The sequence below is a fragment of the Bufo bufo genome, chromosome 8 (genome assembly GCF_905171765.1).
Source record: "Bufo bufo chromosome 8, aBufBuf1.1, whole genome shotgun sequence".
NCBI lineage: Eukaryota > Metazoa > Chordata > Amphibia > Anura > Bufonidae > Bufo > Bufo bufo.
In genome coordinates, this window is record NC_053396.1 from 25,897,184 (window position 1) to 25,911,188 (window position 14,005).

Below are 14,005 nucleotides of genomic sequence, written 5' to 3' on the forward strand. Positions count from 1 at the left end.
GGCGGTGTTGGGCCGAATGACTTCCGAGAAAACGGCAGTCAAGTGGAGCCAGTTTCACTCCAGACCCCTCCAATGGCAAATCCTGAAAGAATGGCAGGGCGCCCTTTTCCTGCTGGATGCTCCACTCCCGCTCACCCCTCAGGTAATTCAATCTTTACACTGGTGGCTGAATCCTTTAAATCTGTCCCAAGGTCTCCCTTGGAATCTGCAGGATTCCGTAGCCATCACCACAGATGCAAGTCCTTTCGGCTGGGTGGCCTATTGTCAGGGAATCTTACGGCAAGGGGTATGGAAAAAAGCGGTGATGGACCCTGTGATTGGAGCATGTGATCTGACGTCATCAAAGGTCCTTTAGCCCATAGTTCATCTTTTGAGAAGTAAAGAAGAGACCGGGACATACGCGAACAAACGGAGAAGGTGAGTTAATTTTTTTTATTTTTTTTAACCCTCAACTGATCACCTACTAAGCATTCTGTTTTCAGAATGCTATTATTTTCCCTTATAACCATGTTATAAGGGAAAATAATAACATCTACACAACACCGAACCCAAACCTGAACTTCTGTGAAGAAGTTCGGGTCTGGGTACCACAGTCGGTTTTTTATCACGCGCGTGCAAAACACATTGCACACGCACGATAAAAACTGAACATCGGAACGCAATCGCAGTCAAAACTGACTGCAATTGCATTCCTACTCGCGCGGGTTTGCCGCAACACACCGGGACGCATCCGGAACTAATCCGGACACGCTCGTGTGAACCCAGCCTAAGACTCCTCCCAAGGTTTCTACAAAAACTTAGACAAGAACAGACGAGAGTGATCCTGATTGCTCCATTTTGGCCTAGAAGAAGCTGGTTCACCTGGTTGAGGAAACTCTCCCTAGCAGACCCTTGGATTCTCCTGGACAGGGCCGCTGATAGAAATCATGGGGCCCCGTACAGCATACATGACGGGGCCCCCTTCAGCTCCACCCCCTGATCCCTCCTTCAGCCACACCCCTGGCCCCGCCCTTGGCCCCTCCCCAGACGCCGCCTTGAAACAACATGCAGATTTGTCTACAAGTGATATTTATGGCGCTGGGGGGTCGTCTGTGAATGGCGCTGTTATGGAGGGGATCTGTGAATGGCACTGTTATGGAGGGGATCTGTGAATGGCACTTTTATGGAGGGGATCTGTGGATGGCACTGTTATGGAGGGGATCTGTGGATGGCACTGTTATGGAGGGGATCTGTGGATGGCACTGTTATGGAGAGGATCTGTGTATGGCACTGTTATGGAGGGGATCTGTGGATGGCACTGTTATGGGGGGATTTGTGGATGGCACTGTTATGGGGGGATCTGTGGATGGCACTGTTATAGAGGGGGATCTGTGGATGACACATACCGTATATAGCATCTTATGCTATGTGTCATCCACAGATACCCCTCCATAACAGTGCCATTCACAGATACCCTCCATAACAGTGCCATCCACAGATCCCCCCCATAACAGTCATCCACAGATCCCCCCCATAACAGTCATCCACAGATCCCCCCATAACAGTGTCATCCACAGATCCCCCTCCATAATGGTGCCATCCACAGATCCCCCCCATAAGTGTCGTGAAATTTTTTTTCAGACAGCACATGGTGTGCTGGACTGACCCATCAACCGGCTATATACGGACGGACTGGTAATATCGTATATAGCCGATGTATGGGTCAGTCCAGCATTATTGCACACAAGGCTCACAGACACTGCCTACCCCAGGGCCAGTGCCCGTGCCTGGCGCACACACTGCTTGCCTGTGGCCTGCCCCCTGGCACACACACACTGTCATTAATTTAAGTGCCCAGCGCCAGTCAGCAACAGACAGTCACAGTGGGCATCACGTTGGGGGCCTGGGCCGCTGCCTGCAGCCTGCCCCTGGCAGGCTGGCACAGTGGCATGCACCCACACTTGCTTGCAGTGCACTGCCCCTGCCTGGTGCAGGCCCACACACTGCCTGCCTGCGGCCTGAGTCTGACCCTTGGGCCTGGCACACACTCCACACACACAGTAAGTAGTGTGCCCACTGCCCAGTAACCACTTCAGCCACAGAATTCAGAGTCCCAGTCCCACCACTCACTCCATGATCCCAACTTCCCAAGACCGTCCCAATCCCATTCCATTGCCAATCAATCCCATTCCCCATCATCAAGCTGGCCTGGGCCCTGCGCTGCCGCCGCCTGCCATGCTGCTTCAGTCAGAGACAGACAGTAGAGAGTGAGTGACACTGACACTGTAGTCAGTACTAGAGACTGCGCTGCCGCCGCCTGCCATGCTGCCACTCAGTCAGAGAGTGACACTGTACAGTTACAGTACTAGAGAGTGAGACACTGACAGTCTCAAAACTCACCTCGCCGCACGTCCGCACTGCCACTGCCGCCTGCTTCTGAGTGTGACTTGTCTGACTGGGAGCCGGAGATGCGCGGTAACCACGCCTCCGTCCGGCTCCTCCTCACTTAGTCAGACCCGACATAGACAGACAGCGCTGCGCCGTGCGCACTGCCCCCAGGGCGGGCCCTTAGCCGGGATTTTGAATAGGTGGCGGTGGGGGGGCAATTGCGACCGCTGCGACCCCTGTAGCTACGCCACTGCCGGGCCCCCCTGCCAGCCGGGCCCGGTACAACTGGGCCAGCTGTACTGGCCTATCAGCGGCCCTGCTCCTGGAGATACCAGATCTATAGTTTCAAGGCCCTGTTTTTCACCCAAATGTAAAACAATTACATCTAACAGCATGGCTCTTGAGGGGGAAATCCTAGAGCAAAGATGCCTCTCCAAGAAAGTGGTATCTACCTTGCTATCCTGCAGGAAGGAGGTTACCTTCTCCATTTACCTTAGGATCTGGAAGACCTTCCTAAACTTTTCAAAGGATCCGGTAAATCCCCTAAATCCTCCTCCTATGTGTAAGATCCTAGACTTTTTACAAACCGGTCATGAAAAGAACCTAAGGCCTAGCACTCACAAGGTACAGGTATCTGCCCTGAGTGCCTCTTTTGACTTTCCGATTGCAAACCATACCTGGGTTAGAAGATTTTTTAAAGCGATCAGCAGAGTTAGACCGATAGTCAGACACTCGGTTCCCCCCTGGGATCTCAACCTAGTCCTCACCAGCTTGATGGAGCCTCTCTTTAAACCATTACAAGACTTATCTATAAAACTCCTTTCCTTCAAAACTACCTTCTTGGTGGCGATCGCCTCAGGGGGAAATTTCAGCTTTTTCAACATCTCCGCCTTATACTAACATCTTGGATGACAGAGTACTTATTAGACCAGATCCTTCTTTTCTTCCGAAGGTAGTATCCATGTTCCATAGAACACAGGACATTGTCCTTCCCTCTCTGTGCCAAAATCCAAACAATGAAAAAGAGAAGAAACTCCATTGCGTAGATGTGAAAAGATGTCTATACCATTACTTAAAAGTTACAAGTCAATGGAGGAAAATCTCTAAGCTTTTTATTCAATTCAGAGGAAAAAACAGGGGTCTCTCAGCCTCTCCTAAATCACTATCCAGATGGATTGTAGACGCCATTACTTTGGCCTATTCTTCAGCCGGAAAAACTCCTCCGGCAGGTTTTGGTGCTCATTCCACCAGATCAGTTGCTACTTCATGGGCAGAGAGGGCTGATGCTTCCCTAGAACAGATTTGTAAAGCAGCCACATGGCAGTCACCGTGTACCTTTTTGCGTCATTACAAATTAGACCTAGGCTCTAGAGATCAGCTGGCCTTTGGTAGGAAAGTACTCTAGGCATTAGTCCCCCCCTAAAATGATTTCTATTCTAGTCGTCTCTCAAGGGTGCTGTCATAGGCATAAAGGAAATTTAAGATTACACTCACCGGTAATCACTTTTCCATAAGCCCATGACAGCACCCGGGGTTTATTCCCACCCTATAGATATATAAAAATAAAAAAAGGCTTTTTGTGCAAATGTGTGTTTTAGGTCAAGTTCTCGCGATTAAGTGGTGGCTAGGAGCCATGCTCCTCCTTAAGAGCTCTCCACGAAAGTTCCTGTTTCCTGTCCTGGATGGAGGCGGTCTCTCAAGGCTGCTGTCATGGGCTTATGGAAAAGTGATTACCGGTGAGTGTAATCTTAAATATTCAGCCAAAAATTTGTGAAATATCTTGAATTTGAATATTGCCTATGCCGCTCATCACTAGTATTAATGCACCATACAGGCTTCACGTTCTATAGAAAGATAATATACCATAGATGTATACTGTGTCGAAGATAGATATTAAATAGATAGATATTAGATCGATAATAGATACTGTAGAGAGATAGACTCATTTTTTGTGTAATTCATTTGCAAAATTTGTGCTTTATCGGATGCTGCATTATGGAAGTGTTCTCTTCCATATGCACGGCAGGGCAGCAAATAGAGTGCCATAGGAAAGGGATGGCCAACCTGCAGCTCTCCAGCTGTTGCAAAACTACAACTCCCAGCATGCCCAGACAGCCTACAGCTATCAGCCTACAGCAGTGCATGGTGGGAATTGTAGTTTTACAACAACTGGAGAGCTGCAGGTTGGCCAGCCCTGCCATAGGGGCATAGCGACTCTAGGCTCTGCTGTTCATACTTTATTCCACATGCATGAGGCCTTAGAATGATCATCACAATTACACAATCTTTGTGGATTTAAATATTAATATTGTTTAATGGTGAATTATATTTTATGTGGTTTCTGTGTCTGGAACACAGTGTACATAAAGACATTCTTGTATTCCTTACGAGGGAGACGGAGGAATGTGCAGCCTGTTATCCAAAGCTTATTACGCCGGGTGCACGCTCCCAACCTTTCTAGTGCTGTGTCATACCTCGGCCTGCAGAGACCTCACATGATCCTTGATGTCAGGACACAGCTACTCAACAGTTTTTGTAAACCCCCCAAAATGCATGTTCACCGACCATTAAAAGATCTTCCTCATTCACACATCTACTTACTTTTGCTGTTGAGATTACGAAATATATACAATCTCATGTTAAATAGGAATCAATACTGAAGTAAATATTGTCTTACTAATCAGACCTCCTAGTAGTTCTATTGCTACACAATTAGCCAGACATAAAAAAAAGACCTATAGAAGCCCGAAAGGCCAATGTTCCCTCTCAGTCAGTGAGCAGCGGAGTTAGGGACTTGTGCATATACACTGAATGTAATGATAGTGAGCCCCAATGACCCAACGTATACCAAAAGAGGGTCTTTATGGCACGCATTGGGGAGATATATGTTCATATAAAAAAAAAATTCTGTATGAAATAACATAGTAGACTACACTAATCCATACAAAGACATTCTGTAAAAAAAAATATATATATTCTTTTTTTTCTTAAATTGGATCGTCTGCCAAGATCCCTTGTGGTCTAGGACAGTAAAAAAAAATGCCTGGTGTTCTAGGGAAGTAAAGGGAAAATATCAGGATCCCTGGTGGTCTAGTGCAATGAAGGGGTTAATTTCAGGATGCTTGGTGTTCTAGGGCAGTGAAGTGGTAAATGTTAGGATGCCTGGTGTTCTAGGGCAGTAAACGGGCTAATGTCAGAATCCCTGGTGGTCTATTGCAATGAAGGGATTAATGTCAGGATGCCTGGTGTTCTAGGGCAGTAAAGCAGTAAATTTTAGACTGCCTGGTGTTCTAGGGCAGTAAAAGGGTTAATGGCAAGGATCCTGGTGATCTAGTATAGTGAAGAGGTTAATGTCTGCATGCCTGGGGTTTTAGGTCAGTGAAGGGGTAAATGCCTGGATCCCTAGTGGTTTAGGGCAGTGAAGAGGTTAACATTACCTACCTGCGGTCCTGTAGGTTGCTTACATCTCCAGTCTCCAGAGTTGTCCAGACTGTAACACAAGGCTCAACACTGATCGTCCAGCTTCTTATACTCCCCTAGCACTGACCTTAGGGATGAGTAGAGGAGACAGAGAGGACAGATCGTTTCAGGAGTCCTAAGCCTAAGGGCTCATGCACACGACAGTTGTCGGCCAGTGCCCATATTGTGGCCCGCAAACAGCGGGTCCACAATATACAGGCATCGGCCGGTTGTGCACCACATAATGGATGCGGACTCATTCACTTGAATAGGTCTGCAATCCAGAAGGTGTGAAACGGAGGCACAGAACCCCACGGAAGCACTACGGGGTGCTTTTGATGGTTTTCTGTCCGTGCCTCTGCACCGCAAAAAAGTAGTGCATGCACTACTTTTTTTTGCTGTGCGGACCCCATTCAAGTGATGGTGGCCGTCCATTACGGACCGCAATTTGAGGTCTGCAGCACGGGCCTGGCCAGCATGTGTGCATGAGTCCTAATCAAGGGGGAGCTGAGGGAGTCTGCACGGGAACAGTATATGGGCCTCACTGTGCCTTTTGATTGGCTTTTTCTGTCTGCATCTAAAAAGCAAAAAATTAATTTTCAGCTTTAGGCCTCATGCAGACGACCATTCCGTTTTTTGCGGTCCGCAAATTGCGTATCTGCAAAACACGGAAGCCACAGTATGCCTTCCACAATTTGCAGAACGGAACAGGCGGCCCATTGTAGAAATGCCTATTATTGTCTGCAAAACGGACAAGGATAGGACATGTTATATTTTTTTGCGGGGCCATGGATGCGGACGGCACACAGAGTGCTGTCCGCATCTTTTGCGGCCCCATTGAAGTGAATGGGAACCGCACCCGAGCCGCAAAAACTGCGGCTTGACCACAAGACCCCCTCTCCCTCCCCTTTTCCCCTCCCCGGTTCTGGATCACTGTTTTATTTATTTAAAAAATGCAGTCAGATACGCATGTGAAGGCTCATGATCCTTTAAATGCCGTACCGACTCCTTTGTTCTCGTTGTGGGAACATGGGGGATACATTGTTGTATGATTTGTATGTACATGACCCTTGTTCTTGTCATTTTGCGGATCTGCTTTCAATAAACAGAATAATAAAATAAAAAAACTGCGGCTCGGATGCGGACCAGAACAACGGTCGTGTGCATGAGGCCTTAGTGTTACGTCGTGAATGCTTCTAGATAAGACAATATATGGCGCCAAATGTTGTACCTATGGCACCCTTATAGACCTGTCATGTGTATAACGCCAAGGCCTTCATTAGATCTGGCTGAAAATTGCTTTGTGTTTGCCTACACTGTATGAATGGGCAGCGCCGGCGTTGAGTATACTGTAGCTGCAAAAACGAACCGCAACTGAAAGTATCCCAATTCAATCATTAGTACAAATGAGGAATTTGTAAACAGCAAACCATTAAATACCCCTTTAAGGCCTAATTCACACTTCAGTGATTTCCGTCAATGATTATGAGCCAAAATCAGGTGCTGCATTGTCCATTGTACCTTATCTCTGTGGAGGTTCCACTTCCGTTTTTGGCTCACAATCGCTGATGGGATTAACTGATCAAATCACTGAAGTGTGAACTAGGCCCAACTCATAGTGTTATACCTGCTATATAAGTGGGTTTATGTGCAGCATGAGAAGAGGTGGGACCACACCTATTGGACATGTATGCCAAAATTGTCCAAATGATAATACATATTCGAAGAGTTGGCTGAACCCACAAAGTATGGAGATGGTGGTGGTGGTAACATGTCGGGACATACGCTGCTGCAGGTCTAAATTTCGGTATTTCAATGCCTATTATACGCTTTGTAGCTTCACAGTGGCAAAGGAACCAGGAACCAGGCATTTACAGAGATATAATTAACATAGTAAGGCAATGATGGATCTTGGGATGGTACGGCACATCATCACATTATCATCGGTGGGGGTACAACCTCTGAGACCCCATAGAACAAAGGGGCAGACGTCTCTTTGGCTTTCCTCCTGCGCCATGCCACCCACGAAGCAGTAAACTGAGACACAGTACCACGTGAATAGGGCTGCGTTGCTGCTCCCTGCACAGTGGTGCCCAGGAAAAATTGGTGCAGAAGCCCTAGCTGCCTCCCCTTCATTTTAATCGTAGGGGGTCCCAGCAGTCGAACCTCCACCAATGAAGATCCTACAGATGTGCTACAACATACTATAGCTGGAAAATGATTTATAAAAGCTCCTTTACATGACTGTATTTACAATCGCTAGATATTTTCTGCTAGGAAGTGGACAGAAACAAGAGCTTCCCCTAAAGAAATTAAAGGGGTTGTCCCTCCAGTCTGTACCTGGTTCCATTCAACATGGGAATGTGACCGCTCTGCCAATCAATGGCCACAGTGTTTACATGACGTACATGCTAGTATCGTCACTGAAGTCACTACTGCGACAAATGAGTAATGCTGGCCAGGGACAAGGCTGGAGTTTGTTTTTATTGTTTTGATAACTTTTAGGCCTCATGCACACAACCGTTTTTCGGATCCACATCCGAGCCGCAGTTTTTGCGGCTCGGGTGCAGACCCATTCACTTCAATGGGGCCGCAAAAGATGCGGACAGCACTCTGTGTGCTGTCCGCATCCTTTGCTCGGTTCCGTGGCCCCGCAAAAAAAATATAGCATGTCCTATTCTTGTCTGTTTTGCGGACAAGAATAGGCATTTCTACATCGGGCCGCCCGTTCCATTCCACAGTTTTGTACTTATGAACCCGGCGGATCTGTTGCATGTGCACTTGGCAGCTGAAGGATGTTTTAATATAAGCAAATGAGCCTCTAGGAGCAACGGGGGCGTTGTCATTACTCCTAGAGGTTCTGCTCTCTCTGCAACTGCTGCTCCCTCTTCACTTTCATTGACAGGACCATCATGCCTGGCCCTATCAGAGTGGAGAGGACACAGCAGTTGCACAGAGCAGAGTTTCTAGGTGTAATGGTAACGCCCCCGTTGCTCCTAGAGGCTTGTTTGCATATATTAAAACATCATTTTTCTCAGCAATGCGGACACATATAAACATGGGACCAACACAGATGTCTTCAGCTGCCAAGCGCACATGAAACAGGTCAGCCAGTGTCATAGGTACAAAACTGCTGACAGATGCCCTTTAAGAGACAAATGATGCAGTGCAGTCATCCGAATTAAAGAAAGGAATCACGTGCCAGTGATATATATTATTTGTATCTACCCCATCATTTGACCCGGTTTACAAAGCATCAACATGACAATAGCCCGAAAACCTGCATTCAGGAGACTTTTGCTAAGTGCTGAGAAAGGGTTTTTAAAGCCGTGTAAGAAACGTCTGGTGACAGGGACAAAGTATGATAAGCACAAGCGTCTGGCCGACAGCTATCTTACTACATATGCACCCACTTCCAGGGACATGTGGGCAGTGTACACAGTCAGAGGCCTTAGACCCTGAGATCACTTGGAATCAAAACTGAATCAGAAGAAGTAGCACAAAATTAGAAGCACAACTGAATGACGGTAAGGGCTCATGCACACAAACGTATTTTTTTTCTGTTCCATTTTTTTTAAAATCTGTATGCCGCACCATTCACTTCAATGGGTCCTCAAAAAAACAAAAATTACTTAATGAGCATTCTCGGTCTGTATGTCCGCATGTCCATTCTACCAAAAAATTGTAGCAATGGATGCAATACGGATGTAGCTCGTTTTGCGGCCCGCAAAATACATACGGTCGTGTGCATGGGCCCTAAGGGTATGTTTGTAGTCTGTTACCATGGAGGTACAGTAGTTTTACAAAATAGTTGCAAATGTGGACATTTTACTTTATTTGTCTATTTAATAAGAGCTCATGTTTTTTCTGCATAACGCTAGGTGTAACCAGACAACCTGCTTTCAGCCTCTTTAGAAGATGTTTTCAAAGCAACATGTAAAGCTGCTGTTAATCGGGAATGCAGGGTAAGTTATATAGCGTATTACTGTAGTTGCCACGTGCCTAATTTAAGAAGGGATTTAGACCCTTTTTGCACCTCACTATATACTTTTGCAAAAAATGTAAAAAGGGGGGCAAGGCTAGGTGGATTTTATTTATTAAAGAGGTTTTCTAGTGTGTTGAGGCCTCTTTCACACGACCGTTTTTTTTCCCCCTTTACGGGCCGTTTTTTGCGTTCTGTATATGGTCCGTATACGGAACCATTCATTTCAATAGTTCCACAAAAAAACCTGAATGTACTCCATATGCATTCCGTTTCCGTATTTCCATCTGTTCCGTTGAAAGATGGAACATGTCTTATTATTGCCCGCAAATCATGTTCCGTGGCTCCATTCAAGTCAAAGGGTCTGCAAAAAAAACTGAACACATATGGAAATGCACAGATTGCAGCAGCTTCTTCTTCCAGTTGCATCCATTGTTTTGGTGCTTGTGCTGACGGCTACTGTAAAGCAGCTGATTGGCGGGGTGTCTAGTGTTGGACGAAGGGTTGAATTGGCCCATTAGAGTACCAAAGGATTCTTAAGGTCCTATATAAACAGAAGGTGGGCCCTCCAAATTATATCCTCTGGTGGGCCCAAGAGACTTCAGTCTGACGATGGTCGGACCCCCACCAATCTTATATTGGACTGGCCCACTAGAGTATCAGAGGATCCTGTGGTAGGCTCTTAAGGTCCTTTATACAAAGAATGTGGGTCCTCAGAATTATTTCCTCTGGTGAGCCCAAGAGACTTCAGTCTGACGCTGGTTGGACCCTCACCATTCTTATATTGTACTGGCGCACTAGAATATCAGAGGATCCTCCGGAGGGTTATTAAGGTTCTATATACACAGAAGGTAGGCCCTCAGAATTATTTCCTCTGGTGGGCCCAAGGGACTTCAGTCTGATGCTGGTTGGACCCCGACCAATTTTATATTAATGACTAGTGATGAGCGAACTTCATGTTTTGAAGTTCAGGTTCGGCGTTCGGGTTTAGCCTGAATTCCGTTATGGATTCCGTTACCACGGAACCTAACGTTATTCTATGACGGAATGTACCATGGAAGCCTTTAAGAGGCATTCCATCATAATAGAAGTCTATGGGCAGCATAACGGATCCGGACAGTTTCTGTTATGCAGGAGTCCTGTCCTGCATAACAGAGACCAACCAGATCTGTTATGCTGCACATAGACTTCTATTATGACGGAATGAAAAACGGAATCAATAACGGAATTTAGGTTAAACCCTGGAAAATCCCACTAATGGTGTGTGAGTTTTTTTGGGCACAAAATATGGTATAAATTTAGACCCTATAGAAAGTGTTTTTAACGGCTCTGTTAGGCAGGGTAAGCGGACGCAGTACAGAGGCAAAAAACTGTTTGTAAAGCAAAACTTCTGTGTTTATTCACAAATAAGGTATAGCACAAAACGCAAGTCACTTTGCAGTCTTGGTGTTTGTTCACACACACGAAAAGTTCCCTGCTGGCAGTTCTGCCTCGGCAAGTCCATAAGCAGGCTTTAGGAGGCCTGTTTCCCCTACACCCGGGTATCAGCCCTCCAACTTGGCACAAGCCTCAGATCCCAACACAGAGATCCCCCTCTGCTGAACCCGGCTGTCTTTTAAAGGCAGCTAGATGTTGCCAAAACCCCGGACCGGCACCTGAGATCCAGTCCGGTGTTCGACCCCACCTGGCTGCCAATCAGTCCAGCAGCACACATTGGGAGGAAAATACTTGTTTTCCCAATACTATTTACTGTGTCACACCTTGTAGAAAAAGGGTGATAGAAATGGGTCCCAGACCAGTTGCAATAGCAAATCCAAAGACTCTGCACTCCGAGAAGTGATTTGCAAGTCACACGTCATTTATTCGACAATGTTCTAATGGCGCTTATTCGACAATGTTCTAATGGCGCATCAACGCTTTCGGCCACAGGCCTTCATCTGACACCTGGATGCTGCACAGAAGGTGGGGGATGGCGCTTCTGGTAATCCTAAGCCCCCTTTACACGGGCGTCATGTTTTTTGCCTGGATATGCGGGTGCGTTGTGGGAAAATGCACGATTTTTCCGCGCGAGTGCAAAACATTGTAATGCGTTTTGCACGCACGTGAGAAAAATTGCCTTGTTTGGTACCCAAACCTGAACTTCTTCACAGAAGTTCGGGTTTGGGTTAAATGTTCTGTAGATTGTATTATTTTCCCTTATAACATGGTTATAAGGGAAAATAATAGCATTCTTAATACAGAATGCATAGTACAATAAGGCTGGCGGGGTTAAAAAAAAATAAAAAAATTAAACTCACCTTAATCCACTTGATCGCACAGCCCGGCTTCTCTTCTGTCTTCTTCTTTGCTGTGCACAGGAATAGGACCTTTGATGACGTCACTGTGCTCATCACATGGTCCAATCACATGGTTCATCACCATGGTGAGGGACCATGTGATTGGATCATGTGATGTGACGTCACCACAGGTCCTTAGCCGGCAGCTCAACATTACAGAAGAAGACAGAGATCCGCAACTACGCGATCAAGTGGACTCGGTGAGTTAATTATTTTTATTTTTAACCCCTCCATCACTATTTTACTTTGCATTCTGTATTCAGAAGGCTATTATGTTCCCTTATAACCATGTTATAAGGGAAAATAATACAGATCGGGTCCCCAGCCCGGTCGTCACCTAGCAACCATGCGTGAAAATCGCACCGCATCCGCACTTGCTTGCGGATGCTTGCGATTTCACGCGGCCCTATTCACTTCTATGGGGCCTGCGTTGCGTGAAAAACGCAGAATATAGAGCATGCTGCGATTTTCACGCAACGCACAAGTGATGCGTGAAAATCACTGCTCGTGTGCACAGCCCCATAGAAATGAATGGGTCAGGATTCAGTGCGGGTGCAATGCATTAAACTCACGCATTGCACCCGCGCGGAATACTTGCCCGTGTGAAAGGGGCCTAAGTGTTCCAACACTTGGTAAAAATCCTTTCTCAGTGGAAGGGGACATGGATAGCGCTATCCTCTTGTGCCCAGGCTCCCTTCCACTGTGATAGGATTTCTACCACCATGATATCATCCTCTATTGCTCCAAGTACCATATCCCACAACTAGAATTACCAGAATCACCATCCCTCATCTTCTGAAAATTTAGACCAGCCTTCAGCTGGTATAATTAACAGAACATGTCTAACTTAAGGCTACTATTAGGCTGGGTTCACACGAGCGTGTCCGGATTAGTTCCGGATGCGTCCCGGTGTGTTGCGGCAAACCCGCGCGAGTAGGAATGCAATTGCAGTCAGTTTTGACTGCGATTGCGTTCCGATGTTCAGTTTTTATCGCGCGTGTGCAATGTGTTTTGCACGCGCGTGATAAAAAACCGACTGTGGTACCCAGACCCGAACTTCTTCACAGAAGTTCAGGTTTGGGTTCGGTGTTGTGTAGATGTTATTATTTTCCCTTATAACATGGTTATAAGGGAAAATAATAGCATTCTGATTACAGAATGCATAGTAGGTGATCGATTGAGGGTTAAAAAATAAAAAAAATTAACTCACCTTCTCCGTTTGTTCGCGTAGTTCTCCCGGTCTTCAGTTCTTTAAAAAGATGAACTATGGGCTAAAGGACCTTTGGTGACGTCAGATCACATGCTCCAATCACAGGGTCCATCACCACGGTGATGGACCATGTGATTGGAGCATGTGATCTTACGTCATCAAAGGTCCTTTAGCCCATAGTTCATCTTTTTAAAGAACTGAAGACCGGGAGAACTACGCGAACAAACGGAGAAGGTGAGTTAATTTTTTTTATTTTTTAACCCTCAATCGATCACCTACTATGCATTCTGTAATCAGAATGCTATTATTTTCCCTTATAACCATGTTATAAGGGAAAATAATACAGTGTATAGACTGTCACCTAGCAACCATGCGTGAAAATCGCACCGCATCCGCACTTGCTTGCGGATGCATGCGATTTTCACGCAACCCTATTCACTTCTATGGGGCCTGCGTTGCGTGAAAAACGCAGAATATAGAGCATGCTGCGATTTTCACGCAACGCATAAGTGATGCGTGAAAATCATCGCTCATCTGAACAGCCCCATTGAAATGAATGGGTCCAGATTCAGTGCGGGTGCAATGCGTTCACCTACCGCATTGCACCCGCGCGGAAATCTCGCCCGTGTGAACGCAGCCTTACACTCGCGT

At 46.4% G+C, this 14,005-nt stretch overlaps 1 protein-coding gene across 3 annotated transcripts in view; it reads left to right on the forward strand.

The window, feature by feature from the left end:
• Positions 1 to 14,005, forward strand: part of LOC120977673 (ras-related protein rab7-like) — a 48,651-nt gene that overhangs the window by 5,363 nt on the left and 29,283 nt on the right. For 2 of the 3 annotated variants that reach the window (XM_040405708.1, XM_040405710.1), the window contains exon 2: positions 9,708 to 9,791. In XM_040405708.1, the coding sequence (XP_040261642.1) occupies positions 9,745 to 9,791 (47 nt within the window). In that variant the 5' untranslated portion in view covers positions 9,708 to 9,744. Of the gene's footprint in view, positions 1 to 3,965; positions 4,104 to 9,707; positions 9,792 to 14,005 lie in introns of all 3 variants that reach the window. The other variant, XM_040405709.1, reaches the window with a different exon arrangement.